Source organism: Amblyomma mixtum, chromosome 8, assembly GCF_055824585.1.
Source record: "Amblyomma mixtum isolate Tamu chromosome 8, ASM5582458v1, whole genome shotgun sequence".
NCBI lineage: Eukaryota > Metazoa > Arthropoda > Arachnida > Ixodida > Ixodidae > Amblyomma > Amblyomma mixtum.
Genome location: NC_143019.1, coordinates 40420161 through 40446301, shown reverse-complemented (window position 1 = coordinate 40446301; position 26141 = coordinate 40420161). Strand labels below are relative to the sequence as shown.

At 42.5% G+C, this 26141-nt stretch overlaps 2 protein-coding genes across 7 annotated transcripts in view; one reads left to right on the top strand and one right to left on the bottom strand.

The window, feature by feature from the left end:
• LOC149332204 (uncharacterized) overlaps positions 1 to 13999 on the top strand; it is a 27022-nt gene extending 13023 nt beyond the window's left edge. The window contains exons 9-12 of one of the 4 annotated variants that reach the window (XM_089557133.1): positions 7513 to 7597; positions 9912 to 9960; positions 10031 to 10131; positions 12048 to 13999. In XM_089557133.1, the coding sequence (XP_089413259.1) occupies positions 7513 to 7597; positions 9912 to 9960; positions 10031 to 10131; positions 12048 to 12167 (355 nt within the window). In that variant the 3' untranslated portion in view covers positions 12168 to 13999. Of the gene's footprint in view, positions 1 to 4634; positions 6084 to 7512; positions 7598 to 9911; positions 9961 to 10030; positions 10132 to 12047 lie in introns of those variants that run through there. The other 3 variants (XM_089557131.1, XR_016285134.1, XM_089557132.1) reach the window with 3 other exon arrangements.
• Positions 13730 to 26141, bottom strand: LOC149332203 (spermatogenesis-defective protein 39 homolog). 3 transcript variants are annotated; one of them, XM_089557134.1, is made up of 18 exons: positions 25895 to 26141; positions 25349 to 25464; positions 25203 to 25275; positions 25012 to 25123; positions 24841 to 24932; positions 24691 to 24759; positions 21917 to 22009; positions 20935 to 21071; positions 19738 to 19765; positions 19583 to 19656; positions 19415 to 19505; positions 18950 to 19084; positions 18287 to 18328; positions 17975 to 18064; positions 16665 to 16751; positions 15772 to 15861; positions 14504 to 14608; positions 13730 to 13843 (listed from the first exon to the last, which is right to left on the bottom strand). In XM_089557134.1, the coding sequence occupies exons 1-18, from the start codon at positions 25952 to 25954 to the stop codon at positions 13823 to 13825; spliced, it is 1515 nt and encodes a 504-aa protein (XP_089413260.1). In that variant the 5' UTR covers positions 25955 to 26141; the 3' UTR covers positions 13730 to 13822. The 3 variants fall into 3 exon arrangements, with proteins under 3 accessions (XP_089413260.1, XP_089413261.1, XP_089413262.1); XM_089557135.1 differs by having other exon boundaries at positions 24715 to 24759; XM_089557136.1 differs by lacking the exon at positions 13730 to 13843 and adding an exon at positions 15627 to 15659 and having other exon boundaries at positions 14508 to 14608.

Sequence of the window (26141 nt, the reverse complement as noted above, 5' to 3'; positions counted from 1 at the left end):
TTTGCTCTGGTCCCTACCACTCTTTGGACATGTCTGGCTCTAATTAATTAACTAACTAACCAGCCTCAACTCCCGATTTCCTGTACGAGATTTTTTGATGCTCTATCCGATGGCACCATTCTTATTCACATAAACCCATTCGTTCAGACGTAATCATGTAGACAAGCTCATGATGACACGAAACTGCAAGCATAGCCATACAATGCTTACGCTTTAATAACATAACAATGCAACAGATGCACACATACGCACAAGGAAAGCAAACTGGGCACTGTAAAATGCCTTCATCTGTGCTAACATGAGCAGGTGAGTGGGTAAATGTGTCATTAAAAAAATAGGCAATGACAAGGAGGCACATCATGTGTCATTTGGTCTCTCATACGCGCGCGCACTTTGCGATGCCACTGAAAGCCTTATTTTGCCAGTGCATAGCAGGCTCGAAGCCTCTAAAAGCATTTGTGACACTTGATCGCGAAGGTAGTTTGACCAGTGTACAGTTTAGACAAGTAGCTGTGACACGACTTAAAATTATAGTGCAATCCAAAAAATGCCTTTGTGCTGTGCGATGTCAGTGCACGTTAAATAATCCAGAGCCTCCTCCACTGCGGCGTCCCTCATCACCCGTGTGCTGCTTTGGGGTGTTAAACCACTTGCCGTACTCTATGTGCCAAGGTGAGGGTAGTGAGAATGACAGTAGCACTTGTGTCTCTCTGGACTTTCTCATGTCCTTATCTTGGGGTGTGCTATATATATATATATATATATATATACAGGGTGTTTCACCTAAGACTCTCTGCAATTTTTAAAAATAAGCTGTTTGAATTAGATGCACGCTTTTTCTGGCATAGCATTGTCAGTGGTGTAGTACATCATAATGCAGCTAAGACGTGCTAACTAGCAGGCTTGTTAACCAAAATTTAATAGTTAACTTTTAAACTATTACCGTTGGGCTCCTTAATTATTGAGGGGCATGCAGCCCACCGTAAGTAATGTCCATATCCGTTTTTAGAATTTCGAGAATGCGATTATCCTCGGTGCTGTGGCCCAACAAATTTCGCCTACATCGCGCCAAAATACATGCGGTTTGAGAAGCTTGCAGGCAAAGCAACCTCTCCAGTGAACCTAACTCGTCGATATAGCCAAAATTTGTTGGGCCACAGCGCCGAGGATAATTGCGTTCTCGAAATTCTAAAAACGGATATGGACATTACTTACGGTGGGCTACATGCCTCTCAATAATTAAGGAGCCCAACGGTAATAGTTTAAAAGTTAACTATTAAATATTGGTTAACAAGCCTGCTAGTTAGCACGTCTTAGCTGCATTATGGTGTACTACACCACTGACAATGCTATGCCAGAAAAAGCACGCATCTAATTCAAATAGCTTATTTTTAAAAATTGCAGAAAGTCTTAGGTGAAACACCCTGTATATATATGTGGATGCAGTATAACTTCCTGTATACAGTGAAACCTCGTTGATATGTCCCTAGTTCATACTATTTCCCAGTTCACACAGTCAGAATCGCAAGCAATACAAATGTCTCACAGAGTTTACTGTATTTTTCCTCCAGTTAATACATTTCCGGAAAGTAGTTTAAAAAATTTTGGTCGTATAATACACTTAGCGGCCTATTGCTGATGTGCAAACACACCAGTGGGCCGAACTCGGGGGACACATGACATGGAATAGCTGGAAAGCAACTGCGGTTTCCCGCTGTGGCGGCTTCTCTGCAGGTCAGTAATGCAAGAAGGCAAAGCATTAAAAAAGAAACATGGATGAGATTGCAGCCGCTTTTTCCATTGCTAATGACAGACCAGATGTGTTTCAAAGTTTCTTCCAGACTAAGGACAACACAAATGGGGACGGAACTCTGCAAGCACTAGAAAAGGAGCTGCTCAGACCTTTCACTAAGAAATGTAAACATTTTTATGAAGTGAAGGTATCAGTTGAAAAGTGTACCTCATTCAACAGTTTATATTTTTCAAAATTAGGCGGTTTGGATCATACATTTTCCCGGATAATAAGTTTTTCCTCCGCGTTTAAAAAAACAACGTATCAACAATGTTTTCCTGTATATCTGCTTAGCTGGAGGCTGGTGCAACGTTGCACCCTCTGCATTGTATTAATGTGATGTTCATTCCTCTACTTTTGTAGAGGTCCTGTGTCATATTTGCATGTTCAAGACAGGTGTAATGTCCTGCGTGGCTAGAGTTGAATTAGTGCTTGGCATGATAGCCATATGTCTGCATCTAAGCACATGCAGAATGCAGCGGAAAGAGACGGTATCTCTTCATAACTGAAAACTGTCTGAATTAACTTTTTCCTGGAAGTGCCTTATCACTTCCAGCAACAGTTTTGATGTCCGAAAAGAGTTGTTGCTGTTCTGTGTTTTGGGTGCTTAATAGTGCCGAGCTTGTTTAGGAGAGCATCCAGAGACAGTCAGCTGTCGGCAGTTTGAGCTCGAGGGTGACTGAAAATTTACTTCAGCTATACATAGTTTGAATTAACCCCTTAAGGGTTCTTTGTAACCCTAGCCTGTCACGAGCGATTGTCACTTTTTACTCATGATGAGCTCACTTCGTCATCGGATTTTCTTTAATTTCTGAAGGGCTCTTGACGAACAGAGGTTGTCAAAGAGTGTTATACCGTTTACGACATAAATGGCGATAGCCATTTTGTTTATTAGCACTGTGACTGAATAATATTTTTCACGCTAGGTGGCAGCAGTCATTCCTTGTGTTCTGAGGTCACCCTGTTTTTATCAGATTTTTTTCATGCTTGGAGACTAACATGGCATCAAGCGTGCAGTGTTTTAATGCGGTGGATCGCTATCCATTGGATAATGATAGTGCAAGGTTATCGACTTCACATTTTATTCTTCGAGCAAAGAAGTCAATGACGACACTCTAGACAACAACAACAGGTGCCGCCGCGGTGGCTCAGTGGCTATGGTGCTCGGCTGCTGACCCGAAAGACGCGGGTTCGATCCCGGCCGCGGCGGTTGAATTTCTTTGGGGGGAGAAATTCGAGGCCCGTGTACTGTGCGATGTCGGTGCACGTTAAAGAACCCCAGGTGGTCGAAATTTCCGGAGCCCTTCACTACGGCGTCTCTCATAGCCTGAGTCGCTTTGGGACGTTAAACCCCATAAACCAACCAACCAACCAGTCTAGACAACAGCGAATCTGAAGATGAAGAAAGTATGGATGAGACAGTCGCCAACTCCCATGAATGCTACCAGTGGAGGAGCAGTACATTTTAGAACAGTTCAATACATTGCTGCTATTAAAACCAAACTTATTTTTTTAAGGAGTTCCAAGATTGAAGTGGACAGTACATAATAGTAAATGAACAATTATTCTTTGCTCTGAAATGTTTCCAGAGATATTCTTTTGTATGAAACATGCTATCGAAGAATGGCCGTTGTTCCGTTTTCTGTTGAAACTGACAGCAGAGAAGTGAATGTCTCTTGCACTGGCACCTCTTATCTCGACTTATTCCAGTAAACTCCAGCACCAAAGTGTATGCAGTTCTTGCTCTGAGGAAACCACAGTGCTTCGTGAACTGTCCTGAAAGTGCTGCTTTTGCATTTGTTGACAATCACGGTGCGATGTGAAACCTCTATCAAGTCAGCAGCTGTTGACTTGATGGTGGTATGCACGCAGGCGTACGCATGGTGTACATCAATTAGAGTTCGCAGTTTTTCACTTGATAAGTGTTTGGTCTCAATCAAGTCTCAATACTTCTCAACTTTTATACTTCAAACCCAACCGGACGTATTTCTGTCGGGGATGTTCTTGCTCAAGACTCAGTTTTGTTTCTGTCAAGTCTTAGTTTGTCCCCGTAAAACTGACTGTGTCGTTCATAATCGAGCTTAACATCTGCCTGGTATGGGTTTTGCTGTAGTACTTTGTGCCTTTGCAACATATCAAACGAGTTTTAAGATCACATTGATAAGGCTGGCTAACATTTCTCAGTAATCTGTGTAAAATGAACATGTATGCTAAGAAGATACCCGAACTCAGCACTGTTTCAGTGCTGGGGATCTAAATGCATAGTGCAGCGATGGCTACGCTGTGTGGAATTTTCCTGTCAAAGTTTGCACTGTTGCTCTCATAGGCCTACCAGGTGAAGCGTCTACTCTGTATGTACTTTTAAGCCTATGTTAACCAGGCATCCCGTAGTGGCTGGTGAAATATTTAATAAGAAAAATGCACCATGTTGTGCCAAATAAACAGCACATTAAACATGTTTTTTTCTTTTTATCGTGCAAACACCTTGCAATCATTCTTGTGAATCTCATGGCGAAAGGAGCGTTGCGTGCTCTGCATGGACCTATGGTGGGTGCTTCCTGTGGTCCCAGTAGTTCATCATCAATGAAAAACGAGAAATGCGGGCGTTATCTTTGAATTCTTCAATAAGCTGCCATAACCGTAGCAAATTGAGGGCTGGTGCAGCCTCACTGAAACATAGCTCCGCCCTGTCTTGTACATGCTGCAGCTAACTATTAATGTGCAACATTCCGTGACAGATTTGCTGTCTTAGTTTATGCAGTTTTTAGTGGTACTGTGGGGAGAAAAAATTGGTTGTACCACTTGGACTCTTGCAAAACTTCATTGTGCTACCCTGTCACAGCCATGCCTGGTGTGGAGACAGCCAAAGGAGGGGCCTTCCTTATGTGCAGGCATGTCAGTTCCCTTGCTTGGTTTGTCACGCTGCTGGTTATAGAAAATTCCAAAAACCTAGTGCTGCTATGCAGTTTGGTCTAAGCTCTCATCATGTATGCCACATCTGTGTGACACTTGACAACCTGTGCTATGAAAGGTATGTGGCTTTTACTGTGCTGGCTGAAGAGGCACAGCAGTGGGTATAAGACTAATAATGCAAGACTAATAATAAGACACTTAATAAGACTAATAATGCAGAAACATGGGTAGCCCAAGCTGTGTACTTTCTTTGGCACTTTTCACGCATCCAGCATCATTTTTTTAAGCAATATTTATTGCTTCAGGTCATAAAAGGGGAATGTAATGATAGAAAGAAAGGGATGGCTAAATGAATGAAACAAGGTTGGCCAATCGAATGGAGTTGAGGAGTGAGCAATGGCGCGGTCTCTGTGTCCAAGTGATACATAACGAAGGATTAGTCTGCGAGAGACCCGCTGCTGCCAGGTGCCGGATTCTCGTCGGCTTCATCGCCGGGCAAACCTACGGCAGGTGGTGGACATTGGTCTCAGCATTCAGGGATTTGAAAATTGGACACCTAGGGCAGGGATATAAGTCTAGAAGTTGCTCTTTGTTAAGTAGTCGCTTGGCACAAGTCAAGCTATAAAGTTCAGCCATATTCAAACGAATATGCACTTTCACAGTGCATTCATGTAGAATGCAGATCCGTTGCCTCCTTGACTAAGACTAGGAGGACTTAGTAGCAACAGGACACGGCGTGACCAACACAGGAGGAAATTGGCAGCAGATCTTATGGCGTCCAGCGTGCTCAACTCCCGCTGGCTGCTCTAGCTGCCGCCATGGCTACAGGCCACTACTCAGTGACTTCAGGTGCACTGCCAAAATCAGACTGCTCTTGCAACCACCATCCCCACCTAATGCTACCTGTATGGTGTTATGTTGCGCTCGCAACGTGCACCAGTTTAATAAGTAGCTTGTGTGTGAACATTTCTTGTAGTTGTCACTTAAAAGCAGACTTAAAAGCAATCAATTAAATTTCTTGTAGTGCAAAACCTTTTTTTTTTTGTGGCCATTCAACTACTCAACCTTCGGATAATTCAGACTTTTTTTGACCAGTCCCTTTTTACCAGGGAAAGCAGCACATTATTGATGACTCTCTTGAACCACACTTGAGTAAGCATACCAGTGCCTTTCACCTATATATTATGTTATGTTAAAGCATTTAGCTGCATTTTCATAGAGAAGCAGATCGAGAATGCTATTTGTATGTGTAGATGTCCGTAAAGCAAATCACATTTAGTCTTGGATAATGTTCAGGTGTACTTCCTTATAATTGAAACATAAATCTCAGGTTTCTTGAAGCTTGAACTAATGAGAGTCTATTGTACAGCCGGCCAAATCTTTAGTTTGCGTGCGCAATGGCCGCGTTTTCCGTGCTCCTGCCCCTTGTGACGGAGCAAACTTGCGAAAATATCAACTCTAAGCACAGGCTCACTAAGCCCGTGCTTAATAAGGAGATTTCCGAAAGTTTGCTTCGTCGTAAAGAGCAGGAGCGCAGAAAAAGCGGCCATAACGCACGCCAGCTAAAGATTTGGCCGGCTGTACATGTACAAAAATATTTGTTGCATCCCTGTAGCATTTTTTTATCCTAAAAAGGACAGGTATCATTCTGAATCACAAGTTATCAGATTCTGCATAAATCTTGGAATATAGCCGAGCACTGCATCTACTCTGGGCTTATAACTGTGCTTTAATCTGAGCCGAATGTCTCAGACTCTCTGAAAGGGTGGCAAAGCCGACAAACTGCTATAAAGGGACTCAAGAATATTCTAATGGAACTTGCACTGAAGTGGCCCCGAAACGAGTCCGATTCACATGGCCCACCGTAATGCAGCCCCGTGTGCACAGGTACAAAGTATTGAAGATAGAATTGCACGCTTCTACCTTTTATCAAAAATGCTGTAATGCATTGATTACCTGGCTTAAACCTGTAAAAGCACTAGCATGCGTGTATTGTTAGGGATTGCACTGTTTGCAATGGGCACTGCTGGAGTGCAAAGCAAGTTTGTGATTTCTATGTGCCTGTTTGTGAGACCTTATGAACAAGGCTCACAAGAATAGATATTACAAACTGCATGCCCGTGGCTGGCTACAGGGGAGAACACAGTCAGCACTGGAACTCTGACTCCTGGTGATGGCTTTCCTTTACTGACTCGTTTGTTGCGCAATTTTCAGCTTTCAGTTGCATTTAGATATGCACATTCCTTTCTGGCTGATGTGTAGAGGAGATAGGCATTTGACAGCTCCAGAAATTTGCATGTCGCCTATGCAAGTCCCCTTTATTAAGTATGTGAAGACTAGGTCTTGTCGCAAATGTGACAATCTTTCAGAATGGGACAGATGAGAGCATTTTGGTCGTTAGCTTATAACACATGCCTGATTGTTGTAGTACGCATCCTCTTTTGTTTACATTGTGCTTGATTAATCAGGGCTTTCATGCTTACCATTCCTGTCTTAGCATTTAATTACCCCTGTTACAACTGTCCTTACTTTGCGGCATTTTTCTGTCTTGGGTTATTTGAGGATCGAGGAAGGTTGACGTTCACATCGGTTTGAATAAAGGCAGAAAGCAGTATGGAGTGCAAGTGTGCGTGGGAGTAGCATCAGCGTTTCTGGAGCCACGTTTTCTCCTCGCCGAGGCTCAATTCAGATTCTTTTTCAAGTTTGAAATGAAGCACTCCATTCATTCTCTATTCTTTCCCAAATTTGAGAGCTGGATACTAATCATCTGCCTCATTTCCTTTTTCCCCCCTTTCTGCGTCCAACAGGTCTGTGAAAGACTTGGAGGCGTTGCATATCCGATACCTCTTTGAAAAGACCTTGCCCGTGTTGGATCGAATCAGCAAAAAGGAGGTAATGTTGCCGAGCATTGGGCAGTCTCGTCTAAGCAACTTCCTGTTCTCGCACTGCTTTCAGGATTTCGTTATGCGCATTTAATCTTACCACTTTGCATTTGCATGTCACAGCATGTGTGTGTGTAGGAATAGAAAGATTGGTGGGCAAGTTGTTTTTGCTTTGCTGCATGCACCACATCTGCACTCCCTTGGAAAGGGATTGCAGCGTGAACATTTCGGCGGGGGTTTGCCTGGTCAGAAGGTGAATTAGAAAAAGACCGTGACACTTTGTCGACCAAAGTCTCGCCAGGAGGGAACCGACATTTCATTGCCGACTCGGCACGCTCTTCAGGGTTGACAGGACAGGGTAATAAAGGCACTTTTTTAAGCCTTTTGGTCTACTACCAGTTTCACAAGAAAGGTCGCCGTCATGTATGGGTTACCCAAGTGGCGGTGCAAAGAGTATGTTTGCAAGGTGGCCATGGACGGACATTGCAACACCTCAAGTGTCATGAACTTGTGGTGATGCAAGGCAGCCTTGTGATCTCTTAACACTTGCGGGTGTGTTTTGTATGTGCCAGTACTCTAAAAGCTGTCACTTCAGTGGGGTGGGCTCGGTGTCAGCAACCCTAACGATCTTTTGCGTTTCTTTTCGTAGCTGTGTTTTGTGGAAAAGCATTTGTCTGTAGTGAACTGCGAGTTGATATTTGAAATCATTTGAAGATATTCTATTCAATTTGCAATCAATTTTTATTATTCGTATTTGCATTGCAACCAAAAATTAGATATTCACACGTCACTAGTCTTGATAGAGGCATGCGAGTGTCTTGAAACGTTTAATTTACGCTGCAGTAAGTGTCGTTTAGGATTGAGAAATGCTCCACGTAATGGAAGAGAAAATTCCAAGTGTAGAATGTCAGGTGTGGAAAGTTAAGAGGCTGATAGTGGTCAACATGGATTGGACAACAGGTGAAAGTTGGTTATTGAGGAAAAAAAATGGCGCAGTAATTGTCTTGCATCTTGGTAGACACCTCAACCACGCTGTAAGGGAAGGGAGGAAGTTGGGAGTGAAAGAAGAAAGAGAGAAAGAGGTGCGGTACTGGAGGTCTCTGGAAGATTTTCATCCACCTTGGGATCTTATACGTGCACTGACATCATATACCACATGGAAACCTTGGCATTTTGCCATGCAATCAGGCAGCCGGATGAAAGGCAGACAGAAAAGGAACACAGCACACAGAGCTTGGACTCTCAACTACATTTTTATTAAAAAAAACACATATTTATAGCACAGTCAACAAAAAACTCTGTACCACCCTGTTCCACCCAATCCTACAACAGGTGCAGACTTTATAACATTTTAGCTGAAACTTGAAGAAGTTGGCATTTGAAGTAGCATGTAACCGGCAGTCTCTGGTGGTGTCGGAGTGCATGCTAAAGGGGGGACATGGGTCTTAGAGCATTTATTTTTATTTGCAGACCAAATGAAATGAAACTGCACAGACTTATTCAGTTTTTTCTGCTGATTTCAAATATGCAATTTGTTTAGTTCTAGACCAATTAGTTCCTGAGATATTAATATATATCATGTCATTGTCTACTGAAACAATAGAAAATAAATGGGCCACCAGAAATTTAATTTTCATGTGTGGGTAGATACTACAATGTGTGAGGAATGCAACGCTGGAAGCAGTTTTCAGTTTTTTGTCCGTGTGGACAAATGGGCTTAATAGTTAGTTTTCAAGTGAGTTGACCAGACATACAGTGCCAGAAAACATGACACACATGAAACTAACTATTAAGCCCATTTGTCCATACGGACAAAAAACTGAAAACTGCTTCCAGCATTGCATTCCTCACACATTGTAGTATCTACCCACACATTAAAATTAAATTTCTGGTGGCCCATTTCTTTTCTATTGTTTCAGCAGACAAGGGCATGATATATATAATATCTAAGGAACTAATTGGCCTAGAAATAAACAAATTGCATATTTGAAATCATCAGAAAAAACTGAATAAGTCTGTGCAGTTTCATTGCATTTGGTCTGTAAATAAAAAAAATGATCTAAGACCCATGTCCCCCCTAAAAGAGTAATCAAGTTGAAAGCCGTGGAGACTCGAGTGGAACAAGGCTAGGTTTGGTTGCTGAGCTAGCGCGAGACAAGGGCGATTTAAGATCGTTGGGGAAAGTCACCAATCACCAGACTATTGACGCTCCTTTCCAAACGAGTGCAGATGTGGTGAATATGGCAAAGCGCAAACCACTTGCCTTTGCTGAGAGGCATTGGCTGAGTGTAACCAAATGCGCTTGCTTTCATCCCTTTCTCCAGGTGGAAAGCTGGAGGTTTGTGCACTTCCTCAGAGGCGGATCAGCAAAAAGTACGGCCCCGTTCTATTGTCCCTTACTTCTCACAGGACGAACTTTTGATGAGCGCATGTCTTTACGCAGGGGCGCTAACCCACAAGGTGTACATACACAAGTTTTCCGACGCCCAGGTGGACCTCATACTCAAACTTTTTCTGGAAGAGTTTGGTCGCCGGAGGAGGACTGTGAGTGGTGCTTCGTGCATTGCTAGAATGCTTACCTTTTGTCTACAGCCCACCTTTGGTGTCTTCACCAGTATATCAAAATTCTCCTTGCAGTTCTTCCACTGTGTTAGAGGAACGGTGTCGCTGTCTGCATTTTGGTTATTTTGTGGGGGCAAAAACATTTGCATTCAGCATGCCGATAGATGTTGGCAAGCTGTATTGCAGTTCAGCCTTTAAATGCTAGGCCCACAACCCGTACAGTGTAAGATTGCATTCATGTGTTGCTGGGTTGTGAAATTTGTTTTTAGTGCTTTATTTTTTGCAAGGCTGTCAAAATGGTTTCAGCCAGCAGGAGGGGGTGGAATGGCCTCGTTGTGAGATAATGCTCTGTAGTTATGTGTTGTAAAACGCAGTGTGCAATAAGTGCAACAGACAGTGTTAATTAAAAGCCTCTAAGGACGCCCATGCATGTAGCTCTTTGATGTGTGTTTCTAAAAATGCTGTTAGTCTCTTTAAGGTAAGACAGGTTACAGAACTGCTCAAATTTAGGCCGGGACGCAAAGCCCTCTGGTCCAAAAAAAAAGATTGGGAAAGCCAGAAAAAATAGCTTTTTGGCAGTTGTGAACTATTACCTAATGATAGTAGCTCTTGTTCCTGTTGGTGCAGCTCTTTTATTTGTTTGCATGTTGTCGTTACCATATTTTAAAAGCAATATAGCTGTCATACGATGTAATTTAAATTTGTTATCACGTGGAAAACCCGTACAGAAAAATTTGAAGGTCTCTTAATTACTGTCATCCGTTGGCAAGGCAGTGGCCGAGTTTTTTACCGAGTTTGTTCACACCAATGATAGTTAAAGTTCTTGGTTTAAATTTCCCGCTGTTCCGTGCGATATTGGTGCATGCTCATCAGGTGGTTCTTCCATGTGTCATTTTTTTTTTGTTGCCACGAAACTGGATATGTCTTCAGACTTGGGCTCGCACGTGGGTTTTGTTACTTCTGGACTGGCTTGTGCACAGATGGCAGTTGATGAAGACAGCAACATCCAAAGTATAACGCAAGGCTGGCAGTTTACATGGAGGATGTTAGGGTGCAGCGATGGCGTATTGGTCTAATGCAGCGTCCAGCGAAGCCGATATGTTTGCGCTGCCATGGGTTCAAACCCCTCTCACGGCTGTGTGGTTTTTAAAAGGTGTTTTTTTTTTTGTAGCAAAAGCTACACTACTATAACTGCAACGCATTTCGCCGCAAGCCTCTAAATGACCTCGAAACAACCTTGAGATAAGTCATGGCTAGTGTTGGTATGCACATATACGTAACAATCTGTGGTCCACCTTTGACCTTGAACTTTGACAAACAATTCCGCTGCAAGCCTCCATATGACCTTGAAGCGACCTTGAGATAAGTAACGGTTGCACATCTGCCTTACCATGTGTAGTCCACCTTTGTGCTGCATCACTTGATTTTGGCTTTGACCTTGACCTTTCAAGTTGTCAATAGAGGGCAGTAAGAAGCCACATGGTAATCGCGTGGTGTCACGTGATTCAGTTTACAGATTTGACGTCAGGTTATGGGGTATATAAACCAGAGCTGTGATCTCTGCTTTCGCTACATGAAAACTTGGTTCAGCAAATTTGAACCACTTGCATTTTTTATTCCTTTGACGTCACACTTACTCGACCGATCAGCATTTTTGTGACGAATCTACGCTGCGGGTTTTTTTTCCTCCAATGAGACTTTTAATGCGCTCATATTAAAGCGGGTGACCCATGTGAAACAACCGAAAGTACTTGGGAAGTATACTTACACGAAACTAAAATCTGTGTTCCCTTTCAAATTGCTTTGACCTGCACATGTTGCATATGAGGAGGATTGGGTGGTGTGTAAAGTGTACCTTGAACATCGTTCTCTCCATCATCTTCCTCTCCCCTTGCCAGGATGGCGACTTCATCCACCAAGTCCTGATTCCGGAGTTCTTAATTAGAGTGTTCATGGCGAACCAGGGAACGACATATGAGGAAAGCGAGAAGCTCATGGCAGAGAGCAACTACAGTTAGAATGCAGAGCCTGGAACTACTTCCTTGTGGAATGTTCGCTCTTTGAAAACATTCGTTCCGTAAACATCTGAAATGTTGGAGGAAAAAACCTCTCGATGTTGTTCAGCAAGAGTTGTTGAAGAAAGATGACACGAAGACAGAACACGCAACAGGACGAGCGATAACTACCTAGTTTATTCAGATACTGACATGTGCCTACATTCCTCATATTTAGAGGTGTCAGCTTGTGAATAAACCAGTTGATAGTTTGCGCTCATCCTGTCATGTCTTGTGCCTTCGTGTCGTATTTTTTGCACATAACCTTTGATGACATTACAACTCTCCATGTTGAAATGGTTTAGTTTTACGAGAACACAGCTCGGTCCGCATGCATCCTATTTTTTGCTGGAAGCACTGCCAGCAGCAAGGAGCGGAAAAGTGATTCTAAAGGTCCTTTAATGCAACTGTGCTACTCTTGTGTGCGTATTCAGTGCTTTTTGTGGGCTGGACACTGCCCAGCAGTTTCGTTTCTAGTTGCATTACTCTGTAACCTGAAAATTATCTCTGTGCACTGAAGTATTGTTGTTGCATTGTAACCAACAAGACCGTGGTTTTGTGTTTGTGCAAAAAGGCAATACCAGACTTCTCATGTATATATTACTGATGCGTATGTTACCACTACTCTGATTCAGCAGATTATTTTTATGCTTGTGACAACAGACACACCAGACTCCATTACACGTTAGCCAGTGCTGTTTTGTTGATCTGCTGTAGAGTTTAGCCCTTGTTAAATATTGTAACTTAATGTAATATATTTATATTGCCACTGCACTGTCATGCAGTAATATTTAACACTTATGGCAGGGTAGTATGTGGGCTTTAAAGGGGTAGAGACTCCAAATTTTTTTACTGTGTTTTTGCTTTGGAATCATAAACGTGGATCACTGCCCTTAATTCATGTGCTCAGTAAATAATAATTGAATTTCTTCTCTGATGTAGTTTTCAGTATCAGTAGCCAAACAGTTGTAGTGATGTCACAAGTACGTAAGTGCGAGATCACGTAGAACGAACAAAAACCACTATACATCTGCTGTTTTTTTTTTGTCTTTTTAATTCGCTCCCACTTTTATGTTAGTCCGCTGCAGAAGCCGGATTGACAACAGGTGAGCAAACTGCCATTATATGTATGCTTCAAGTGATCTCATATTTATGACATCACAACTGGCATTTAATTGCTGAAACAAACTAAAAGGCAAAAGAACAATGATGAATCATTCACAGAGTGCCAGCAAAGTTCACGTTGAGATCCATGCTTACTTATGTCTTGCAGATCATTCCAAAGCAAAAACTGAAAAATAGTACTAAACCTACTGGGGAACCTTCAGTCGGTACTCAGAGAGAAGTGTCCAACATTTTCAGATTTCTTTGCCAAGGTTGTTTGATTGAATCACGACACAGCTTTAACTGTGCTTTTATTATATGTACTGTTAGTCTGCTGAGGGTGCAGTAGGTCTTTAATAAATTATCTGAGCCTTCAAAACGTGTCTTGGTCATTAACTTAAGTAACACATGAAGTGACAAGGGAAACCTTGTAAAATAGGAGAAATTTATTTTTCTTTCAGCATGTCATGTGAAATACTCTTTTTATTTACACATTATTAAGCAAAACAATTGTTTCAGTTCTTCCACTTGACGGCCTGAAATAAAAAAAAAGAGGTTGAGCACATCAGTGAGAGTACCTTCTAGAAATACAAGCACAACTACCGAACTGCAAAGCACTACAACATGAATGGTATTGTTTCATCTTTTACTGCCATTTTCTTTGTAACCTTTATACTTGTTCAAGGTCACACATTAAAGCAAAGCCATGGCACATTCCCTACATTCTGTTGTATGTCACATGAGACTTTTATATAATGACGGTGGCATCGCATTACTAATGGGAACCCAAACAGTAGAAAGCTGGGCGGTTTTAACCATCACAAGAAAATGATCACGCTAATATGAGGGCAACTTATGCTTGTGAAACAAAACACATTTAAGTGAGAAAAGAATGCCAACCAAGTTGAGATAACACATTTTGGAACCTACACAGTTCATTCAATAGGTGTGACTATGAGTGAATTGCAGCTTGGCTTTTTAAGCCCACGCATAGTCAACCGCCAGGTCACTAAACGTTAACTGTGGGTGTAGAAAGAGGGAGGGAAGTGTTCAGAGGGAGTCGTTAACATCCCTCCACGTTTGCTGAATGCGCCGTAATTGGCATTCTTTTCTCGGTTAAATTTACTTTCCGAAGTAGAGAGTCCTCTGTCAAATGTTTTCCTTTTGAAATGATCACATGCCAGAGGTTCGCTTACCGTGCCGTTAAGGAGCCTTTCAATCTCAAAGTATGGAATGGAATGTGGTGGTACCTCACTCTTGTACCTAAGTAACCGCTGCCGGTCTCTAAGGTAAACTAATGTCTGCAAAGAAAAGTGCACACAACAGGTGTCATCGATGTCAAACTCCTGATGAAGTGCAGAGAGTCTATAACACTAATGCAGTTTTAATTATAGACTGTGTGATGCCGTTTACGCACAACGCTAAAGCGCGTGCATGCTAACTCGCTAAAAAAACAGCTTTCATAAAGCTCTCAATACCACAGCAGTGGATTGACTTATACCCGTGCCACACGGACAGATTTAATGCCATTAAGTGCTAACTGCCTTAAGTTTTAATGGCATTCGTGCGGTGCCATATGCATAAATTTAATGGCATTAGCCTTACTGCCATTCGCGACCTACTGAGTTCGCCACAACTCATTCGCCCGTGCAATATGTACTCTCGTTCCCATTCCACACACAGAAAAGCATGCAGCTTTGTCAGTTACAACTGCCTAGCCCACTATAAAATGGTTAATTCTTAACTTTCAGCCAGATGAGGCACGTAAACCGCATTTTCGATGCGAAGAGTGCCATTTTAACCAGCCTTATTGACTGGTACTCTCGACTTATGTGCTGACATGCGAGTTTATGGCTACTTTTTCGACTTGTAAAGCAGGAACAGCCGTATTTTCTGTAAAATTGTTTTTACATTACATTTGAACATCATTCCCGATATATTCTGCTCATTAGGAATGTTTATATTAAGATGAAACTTTTGACTACCTTGCAAGCGTTATCGTCATCGTCACTTTCGATAATGGCATTAAAAGTGGACGTGTAGCACCAACTCCGAAAATAATGGCATTAACAAACTTAAGGCCTTAAGCATTTACTGCCATTTCTTGTGCGCGTGTGGCACGGGTATTAATCATTTAAGCTGTTGGGCCCCTATGCCAGGAATTTCCAAACAGCACTGTGAATTTACTGGTTTAGCGAGTTGAAGCGACCATGTTACACGCAAGTCGCCCAATCTTTGGATGCGTTATTCCAACATACAGAACAACGCAACTGATAAAAAATCGCACTTTTTAACAGCATAGCGCTGCTTTCCGCTTACTTCGCTCCTCTAGCCTTCGGTGGTTTCCTGGTTCTGCAAGTCAAACATTGGTTCACCACTTGTGTTAGGCACATACACACACACAGTTGCCAACCTACAGACAGCCTTTTGAGGCTGAAATCTAGAATTGGTGGCCAAAACTCACCTCAATGGCAACACTGTGGCACTTGTGCAATTTTGCCAGTGTTAATCGTTTCTCTGCGTCGTCAACCATTTGGAGGTACTTCTCGAATACCTGAGAGGAAAGAGAAAGGCGAGAGCGAATGGAAGGAAAAGGGTTCTGAATTGCTTCTAAATTTCACTGCACTTTACAGGGCGCACATGGTTACAAGGTCTTGTAAGTGCTCCAAGCCGCCCGAGGAACCAGCCATACAAAGGAGCTTTGCTGAAGCTGTTGTGAAAGGCTTGGAGCAAACAGAGAGTTCAAAGAACGCTGGCAGTGAAAGCTAAAAGCGCTTCATGCTGGACAAACTTCTAGACATGAGTGAATTTCAGTCTTCTAAGACAAGCTGCAATGCCAATATGTGGGGCCAGCATCACATGTGCGGTGTGAATTGTTGCGTGAAAGTCGCAAGACTTGAGTCTCAAATGCAAGCTTTGTTTCAATGCCACTATGCGATCTCTGTTGTCCACAACAAGTGTGCCTTAAAACGTTAAGTTCTTTCTCTTTTATCACCTTTTTTTTTTTTCAAGCTATTTGGTTTGGTTTGGTTTATTGGTGTTTAACGTCCCGAAGCAACTCAGGCTGAGGGACGCCGTAGTGAAGGGCTCCGGAAATTTCGACCACCTGGGGTTCTTTAACGTGCACTGACATTGCACAGCACACGGGCCTCTAGAATTCCGCCTTCATCGAAATTCGGCCGCCGTGGCCGGGATCGAACCCGCGTCTTTCGGGTCAGCAGCCGAGCGCCGTAACCACTGAGCCACCGCGGCAGGGCTCAAGCTATTTCAGTCTCCCTGAGCTTTCGGACAAGGCTGTGACCGTTTCAATACTGCACGTGACAAGTTTCTGAAACATTTTGAAGATAATAAGCCCACCTCGGGTGGCGCATGTGCCTTGGCCAGGATTTCAACAGCTCTGTCGAAACCAATGCAGCAACGCATTTTTGACTTGCCAAGCCAGGACTGCAAAAGAACAAAAAATAAAAATAAAATATTTCAATAAAGTTCTCAGGTCACTAGCACTCCTTTAACCCTTTATAAGGTGCAAGTTTTATGCATATTGTATGCATACAAATGGTGAAATTGTACTTGGAATGACAATAGAAACTGAATGAAACCTTGTAAGTCGTTTATACTACTGGTTTTATAAAAAATAGGGGCGCACATTTGTACTGAAGACTTCATTAAAATACCCGAAATGCGATGCGTATCCGTACCTCAGTCTCATCGACTTGTAAGACAACGCATTAGAATTGAAAACTGTTTCAAAAGGTATAGTGAGTCAGTCGATGTATTTTTCTCGCCAGCATGGCCCTCGTAGAACTGTACTCCTTCTCTTGTTAAAAACGCACAGAACACCAAGGAGGCCAATTAGCAAAAGATAAAAACACACTGAATGGTTTGTTTGAGAGTTAGGCAGTATTCAGCACACAAAAATACGGCATCCAGATGCACCATTGTCCTTTCCCCAGCACTTGAAGCAAGAGGGACAACATTTGACCCGTTGTCATATAAAGGTTTAAAATATGCGGGCCATCGTTTAACCCTTTGAAGGTTTTTGCCGTATATGTACGGCGGCGGTTTTCTGTCCCACAAGGTCTTTGCCGTACGGGTACGGTTTCGATCTTTTGTTTGAAATTTTGCGCCAAAAGAACAATGCGTGCTCACTGGGGGGGGCTGCCACCTCTTAGGACTTACGAGAAGTGTTTGAATTTTGTGCTGCCTTCTTACAGAGATAAGCAGAACTTATGTCTAGCTTTAGCGCGGCGGCACAGACTGCGGCAACACCCCTTTTGTAGTTTTGGTTTCGCCGCGTGATCGCAACGGAGTCGCGCGAAATTTTAGTTTTCTTTTTGTCAGCACTATCTTGCAGGGGCTGCCGAAGTTGATTTCTATCTTTATTGGTGCTGCTCTTAGCTTGCTTATCACCGTTGCTATTCTATTCTATTGAACATTTTCCAGTTGTGAGTGATGCTGTCACCAAAGTACTGTTCCTAATTTTTTTTTTACTATTTATTCTCGATTATATACATTTTGTAGATTCAAGATCCGCAATAAAGTAATTTGACCACCTGGGGAAGTTTTCTTCAAAATAATTCGACCCTCAAAGGGTTAAACACTGCACTGTGAAAAACACCGCTAAATATACTTTGTCACACGACAAGCACAGTTACTACTATTCTCACCTTTCCCTGAAAGAGGTTGTCAATTTCCTTCCAGTGTTTGATCTGTGCCAAAGCTGTCAGTGCCGTCCATACAAACTGTTTTTCAGTCAGCTGTAACAGAAAGGACAAAGGAGCTGCATTAGGATGAAAACTAACAAACATGAACTTTTCACACACAAACGCTCTGTGCCATGTTGTAAGGTAGGCACTGTGTTGGACGTCGCATGAAGCAAATGCGCAACTGAAAGTAATCGTGTCAAATGTGGCTGCAGATGGGACATGCCGATGTAGCAACAAAGTACTGAGCCCCAAAAGGGGAAAGGATATACTCACATTAAACAAAGCCTTCATCTGGGTCGGGCTCGCAATGTGGCTCTGCAATGTCATGACAAACATCACATTTGAGAGAAGAGTCGGCTAACTAAAAACTGCTAATTAGGTCTATTTTTCTCCTCATGTTTACCTACATGCAAGTGTACCTGGCAGTTTCACAACTCTGAGATGGTCAACAAAAAAAGGGAGTGACCACTCTGAGAATTACAAGCACTCTCAGCTCCAGCAACATGACAAGAAACGACCAAGGCTTATTAAGCAGTCAACTACAAATTCCAGACAAACTACTGTGCATAACTGAAGCCTACATTGAATAGTTCAGTTTGTATTGCTACTTGTTATCACTGACTGCGCAGAGCTGTAAAGTCAAGAACATCTCATTTAGATGTGCATTCCCATTACAAAATATAACACTCTGCAATGCAAGTGGCTGCGATTATATAGTAGACACATCAGTATTTACAGACAAACAATGTTTTAATGGTAGCGTGCTATGAGATTTGTTTTTCTCTGTTTCAGCACTAAGTGTGCATATGCTGAACAGGTTTCAAAGAGTTAGCTGAGCTACACTAAGAAGTGACATAATGTAATGCAGGCTTTTAATGCATGAGGTTTAAACATGTACAAAACACCTAAACTGCCCCTCAAAAATGGGTAACTTACATTTGAGACATTGTAATGGTAGAGACAGCAGTAGTAAAGGGTTGTCACCAGGGACGTCCCAACAACGGGTGCTTTGCGAGGAAATTCTTGCATCAGTATGTTAAGGCCTTCTTTTTCAGCTTTTGAGTCTTCCTCCTACAACAAAGGGCATAAGTTAAGGTTCATTTATGCCATGCATGTAAAAACAAGAATTTTACAGGCAGTCTCGGCTGTTCTCAAGGAATGGTAGACGCACACATGTAGAACCCTAAAAACACCTCCTATGCATTTTTTTTTTCTTAAAGAAATGTTTCTCATGTAATAAGGAATAAAACATATGCCCTTTCATGTCTGTGATTAGTTTCTCCATGTAATACTCCAGGGCATAGTATTGCTGAACGTTGGTAAAAGAAAAAGGCATCTTGGTTTTACTTAGGAATACTGCTCAAAGTACACAACAGTAGTTAATGCACGGGTCTTGCTCACCTCTATGATGAGCTGCATTTCAAGAAGCTTCAGTTCTTCCCTCACAACTTCTGCCTGCATTTCCAGTGAAGGGTCGGACTGGAAGTGGGACCTGCAGAGAATCAGCCGCTCAGCCAACAATCTGCCAATAGGTGAACTAAATAGTATCGAACAGTGGCCTGTACCCACTTGTAGCAAGACTGCAGGTTTCGAAGTTTCGTTGCAGCCTCCGGTGTTTCAACCGCGAGCCTGTACTTGACCATCTAAGAACAGAGGTTGGCTTTAAGCGCCTACATTTCAACAGCACGTTGAGAAGGGCTTTGTGAAATGAGTAAACTACATACCGCAGCATCTTCAGTTCTGCCAAGCATACTGGTAGGGGGAAAAAAAAGACAACACAGGCAATTATAAGATCGACTCCAGGAGATAACTTGACAGAATACAAATGTAGCTAAAGATGCTCGAAATTATGTATCGACATTCGACACAGGCATTACAATCACCACTGTTACATGATTTGATACCTTCTTTCACAAGCTCAAAGCAAAGAAATAAAAGAATATAAAAATGTGATGCATTTATGACAAAAATTTAAAAAAATGCTGTCATACACACGGCCCTGTCAATTGCTGCCTAAAGATGCAGGGGCAACTTTGGTAGCCTCATTTCAGGCCTTAGGTGTTTATCTTAAAGCTGCCTTCAAATTCAAAAATACGATTTCAGAGTACAAAAAATATTTATAAACACATAATGTAAGCTGGTTGTAAGGGATCGGTAGTGTACGCGGGGTCATCGGAACGCGGCTGGGGGCGCTCAAAGCGAAGCGTCTCCTTTCTTGGAACGCGGCCGCTTGCGAACGTGCCGGGAAGTACGGGTGTCCACCGCCCCCCGGTACCGATTCGCGCACGTGCTGGCACGAATGCGTATTTTTGTTTGTTTTTACTTTTAGTTTGCAATGGAAAGGGCGTTTTGCCCTACGGAAGCTGGAGGGCTGGCCATGCTCCCGGTAAACCAATCATGTGAGCAGTGTAACATGATTGGAAGCTACCAAATGTGGGCCGGGCCTTTAGGGCTTTAAAACCGGGCCCCGGGGCCGGAAGTGAGGTTCTGCGCTAAGGTGAGATGCTATGCATCTTCGGCTATGCCGAGTAGGGGCCTCCCCTAGTGTTAGCCAGTTCCGCCTTTTGGTTGTTTGTCTTTTTGCCGTTGTATCTAACTTGTATATTCTGTAAATATTTGTATATAAGTCTTCAGTTATTCCCTTTTTTATCCCTGCGTGTCAACACATCTTGAGACCGTCTCTGACAGGGCACCCCTGGTGCGAAGATCAAGCTTCAGTCTTGAGAGTTAAACAAACCGCCTCTGGCGGGGCACCTCTGGTGCAAGGAAGAGAAGAACCTGTGAAAATTTACTCTGGTACCGGATTCTACGATGGTTCTGGGTTCGGCAGCCAGAAGAATTCAAGCCAATCTGCAATCACTCAATGAGCTTACACGAAACACTTCAACCACTGTGCATAAGACGCCAGCGCACATTCTCACCCAAGAACGTCCATCAGCTGACTGTTGTCATGCACTGCACGCAGATGACTGAGGTAGTGAGACACGGCCTTCGGTCTCTGCATCAGCTCTTGGTTGAAAAGGGACGGCTTCAGCGTTTGTTTCAGAAAAAGCAGGACCTGCACAACAATTAATGGACACTCAGTTTTTAATGGACTTGCAGTTTCAAATAAGGCACATATACACTGCTGTTAGGAAAAAAATTCTCAATGCACTATTTATTCGAGAGATTCAGGCCAGCTCTTAAGAAAAACATTTTTGACATTTCCTGCCTGATTTTACAAACACACACACAAAAAAAGTTGAGCTGCTTTTCTGCACATGTAACATGCAATCCATCTAAAAACGGCGCACAGAAAAAAACACGCAGAACACAGGGAGAACGGACAGGACAAGAGCGCACTAGCAACTGAAGCTTGGTCGAAAAACACTTCTCACTCGGTAAGCATGCGCCAGGAAATTCAGCACGTGTGAACAAGATAAAAACCCAAATAAAAACATGACGTTGCTGTACAAACCGACTAAACAAAGATAAAAAATTTTATCTTGTTCACACGTGCTGAATTTCCTGGCGCATGCTTACCGAGTGAGAAGTGTTTTTCGACCAAGCTTCAGTTGCTAGTGCGCTCTTGTCCTGTCCGTTCTCCCTGTGTTCTGCGTGGTTTTTTCTGTGCGCCGTTTTTAGATGGATCGATACCAACTAGCCCAACTTTATGCTTTACTGAACATGCAATCACAAAACTGATGAAAAATCATTAAATAAGTGATGTGAGCTGGTAATGCTAAACTACAGGTAACTACCAATGAAAGAAGTTGCAACCATTACAGTCCACTGCACTACAACTCAAGAATGAAGCTGCAAATTCCTCTCAAAAAAGTCCCTCCAACCAACGGCATCAGCCTTGAGTTGTACCGAACTATAACTACCACACAGAACCACCATGTTTAGCTCAGAATGACTCACAGCAATTATGGCATTTCCATCTTGGACGCGCACAGCCTCATTCAAAAGTGCAATTTTGTCCTCTTTAGAACGATGCTGCCCAAGAAAATATGGCTGTGTGAAAGAAAGAGAAAAAAGAAGAGAACCATTAACAGAATTGCTAGAAATTGCAATGGTTCTACTATGTGGCATGACAGTTATTTGGGCTCATTCAATGACATTATGACGTGATTTCATAGTACGGATATATCAGTCAATGACATCCGGCTTGAATTCAAGCAACTGTTAATGCCAGCAGTACCCATAGCAAAATTCAGAGAGACAACATCTCGAGTTGTGAATCAATACCTAATACACTGCTGCAATGAATTACGAAAACTAAAAAAAATTGCCGTCTCGTACACTTATCTGAGCAACATTTTCACATAAACACATTTATTTACATTTATGTAATATTCACATTTCACATAAACACAGGAAGGACCTTACACGACTGCTGCACACTGCTCGAGCATAGATTATACGGGTAGCTTGGACATCAATTTATACCTATCACAGCTGGATATCCATCACATATTGCTCGCTGCATTGAAGCCATTTAATGTAACTTTAATCTGTGCACCTGTTGGAACCACAGGGAGTACTCAATGTAGTCACGCAATGTTTCAAATGTTGAGTTCAACGTCGCTTGTTTTAAGTAATTTTTCCACAGAGGAAGCTTCACGAATACTGGGAGGGCAGATCTGTAAGAACTGACACAATGTGAGAGTGAGACATGTTGCTGAAACTGTTACCGGGGCAGGGACTTCACCTGTAATGTGAGGCATCTGTGAAATACGTATATTCATGGTACATCAGGCTTGTGTGCTGTGCGATGTCAGTGCGCATTGAAGAACCCCAGGTGGTCGAAATTTCCGGAGCCCTCCACTACGGCGTCCCTCATAGCCTGAGTTGCTTCAGGACGTTAAAACCCCAGTAAACCAAACAAAACATGCAATCCACAGTGGAACTGTGGAGCCTCAAGCCATCTGCCCAATATGTTCCACTTCTTGCATATGACAGTTTGACACTGTAAAACGAGTAAAGGTGCGAGATTTCGGTTGTGTGTTTTCTACTTTGTCACCATGGGTCGCCATGTGGTATCCGCCTACGAGAGGTAAATAATTTACAACTGAATTTCTTCTCTCATGCTGTTTCAGTTTCGGCTTCAATAGCCAAATGATGGCTCTGTCATCGAATTTCAGTATAGATCACAAGGCATGTAAAAATGTAAAAACTGCGGTACTTTGCCATTTTGATTCATTGCTGCACTAAAGCCAGCCTTCCTCAAGAGCCAGAATGACAACGAATGAAGATGCAGTGCCTATACCACAGTTTTTCGCGCCTGACGAGGCATATACCAAACTTCGCCGTCAATGCCATTGTTTGGATGTTGAAACCGAAATGGCATGAGAGAAAAAATTCAATTATAAGTTATTTACCTCTCGTACCTGAATACCATACTAATGTATGCTATCCATGTATACTAATTTCTTGCACATTATTACAGAGAAGAAAACAATGCAACAAAAATTTGGTACCTATGCTCTTTAAGAGGGGACGGACCTTTCAGAAAAAACCATTTATGTTTGATGTTATATATATATACCATCAAACATAAATAATAAATAATAATAATAAATAACATCAAAACAAATATTTTTTGAGTATATAAAATGATTTTAGGACTACTCTAAAAAAATTTCACAGTTATATCTCCATAAAATTGTCTTATAACATATATTTTTCCTCTGAATCTTGTAAAAAAGATCCACAGTTAAAAAACTCTGGCAGAAGGCTGGTTCAACATGCCTCGCATTCCTACAGACTTGCTACAGGTGGAGACATCCTTAGAATTTTTTTTAGCAAAAGCATAAATTTAGGTTTTGAATTTCTGTGACGCAATATATGTTAACATATTGAGTGTGAAGAAAATTTCATAGAAGAAATTTAAAGTTAAAAAATTTGAAAAACAAAGAATGTCTTGACCTGCATTATGGTCCTCTGAGTGCAATAAAACAAAAAGGGTCAAAATAGATAAAAACAGTCATGACGAGATGTGCACCGCAAGATGAATATCCAGGTAGAATACCGTAACAGAGAAAAATGCCTGCCACTGTCTATGCATTTCCCACAATGCACAGCTGCTGAGGTTCACGAAACAATCTTTTTTAGAGTACTTCCCGGTCGATTTCAGCAATGAAATGTCGGGCCAGCACAAAAAATGAGCCACATAAGCGGGTACAATAATATTCGAAAAATCAATTATTGGGTCATTTTTTGGAATTTGAAACCTGCATCATCCCCCTAAAAGAACAGTGAGGACAAACTGAAGCTGGTCCATACGATCAATTACTGCATTCTAACGACAAAAATGCTATTTTCACAGAAAATGAAGCCTTTACAGCCATGGAAAGGCCAAAAAATTCATTATAGGTGTCCCCCAACACCAGCCAATTTCACAATCAAAGTGCAGTGTGTTGTATTTCGCACGTGGATCCCAAAGTCTAGGCTACACAGCAATTCACTTCAGAACAACGATCACGCAGTCCTTTTTGGACTTGACATTGAGAGTTAATTTGAATCGAATACTGGGAAAATCTTTAAATCTAATCGTCTCAGCAATAAATGTGTCTTTTGCTGCTGAGTAACATCAACCAGCAACTCACAGAATCGATTTTTACTATGAACAAAAATGGGATGGAGTCGTCCCCAGTTTCATCTCAACCAACACCAGAACCCAAAGAATTCATTACCTGGCCTATTACAATGTTCCTTACAGTTTCCTCAGGAGTGTTGACGCTTTTCAGACCCTTCGTGGGAACCTGCACAGAAAATTGTAATGTTGAGGCATTACGAATGCAAAAAATGACTTGCACTATCCGACCAGTCGCATAAATACTTACATCATGTCCAATCTTCAGTCTTTCAGCATGCTTTTGTATGTTTCCTAAGTCTGCACTCCTCAGATTCGATCCAGATGCAAGTGGAGCAATACCTAATAATTAAAGGCATAGACTTGAAATAAAGTTGCTTGCTATACGTACTAAGCACATTGGAAGGCTGTGTTCTCATACCGCAAACTTCTGCTGTGACTCGGTTCAGTTCATCGAAACCGAATTTCCTCTGTTCGTTGCTTGAAGACTGTGGCTTCTTGTTGAACTGTACGTTCCTTCTGCCGTCATCGTCCTGCACAATTACAAGGCACGATTACAAGTCTAGGGGGCAAGGCTCGAACATATTATGCTCCAGATAAACCTATACTTACCGCGTCATCTTCGAAGTTGAAGGCAACATGCTCTGATTGGTTCCAGTAGTCATCATCGGCGCTTGATTCTTTCCTGCATTGATGGGAACAGTGTTTAGTGGGAGACCATTGAAAACCATTGAAAACCATTGCAAAGGCAAACTTACTTATTTTTCGGCTGCACTATCTGTTCTAGGCAGTCGTCAATAGTGGATGCCTTGAAAGGATCAGGCCCGAAGTCTGCGTCTTGCTTGACTTGTGCTGACAGCCGGGCCGCTTCTCGCTGCAGTTTCGTTTAAGCCGATTACCGTTAATCACACTGCGAGCAAAACCCAATGGACATTGAAACTCCCCTGGACATCCTGCAGAAGTTCAGGATGTCTGCACGACGTCCCAGGGAGGTTCAATGCCCATCGGGAACTGACATTAACCATGCACTAATCCTTAAACAAAACAGCGCTAAAACGGTTCATGTAACAGCAACCATTCTCCTATCGCGTGATTTCAAAAAATTTGCGCTAACTTGAAATTTGGCGAGAAAGGCAATGATCAGTTTCAGATCGTCAGCAGTTGCATCTTTCCGCCGTGCGGATATATCGTTTGCAACGCGATATCACTGCTGACGACGTCGTTAAATGGAATTTTCAAAGGTAAGAGTAATAAGATCGTGCCGTTAAAACTTTTCGACTGTCTAAACACTCAAATGGCATCACCAGAGAGGACGTATCCTGGAGCCAGAAGACGGGCGTGTTCCCAGCCCGGTCGCTGTTCATCTTCGATGGCGAGATGGACAGCACGACAGAAGCTGATCCCGGTTAACTTGAGAGGTTGAACATTTTCTGATGAGCACGACACAACACACTGTCCTCGATTTATGCACGTTTATTGACGTAAGTGCAATACGCCCTGCAGCAAGTTCCGGTACGCTTTGTTTAGCATTTGCAGCGAACCGATCAGGGC

Excerpts from the sequence above, each read along its gene's own strand:
- LOC149332203 (XM_089557134.1), bottom strand. The coding sequence starts at position 25,954 with ATGAACAGCGACCGGGCTGGGAACACGCCCGTCTTCTGGCTCCAGGAT. Across the intron at positions 19,506-19,582 it reads AACCTGCAGTCTTGCTACAA|GTCCCACTTCCAGTCCGACC; the intron begins GTGGGTACAGGC and ends GATTCTCTGCAG. Across the intron at positions 18,329-18,949 it reads ACCATTACAATGTCTCAAAT|AGCCACATTGCGAGCCCGAC; the intron begins GTAAGTTACCCA and ends ATGACATTGCAG.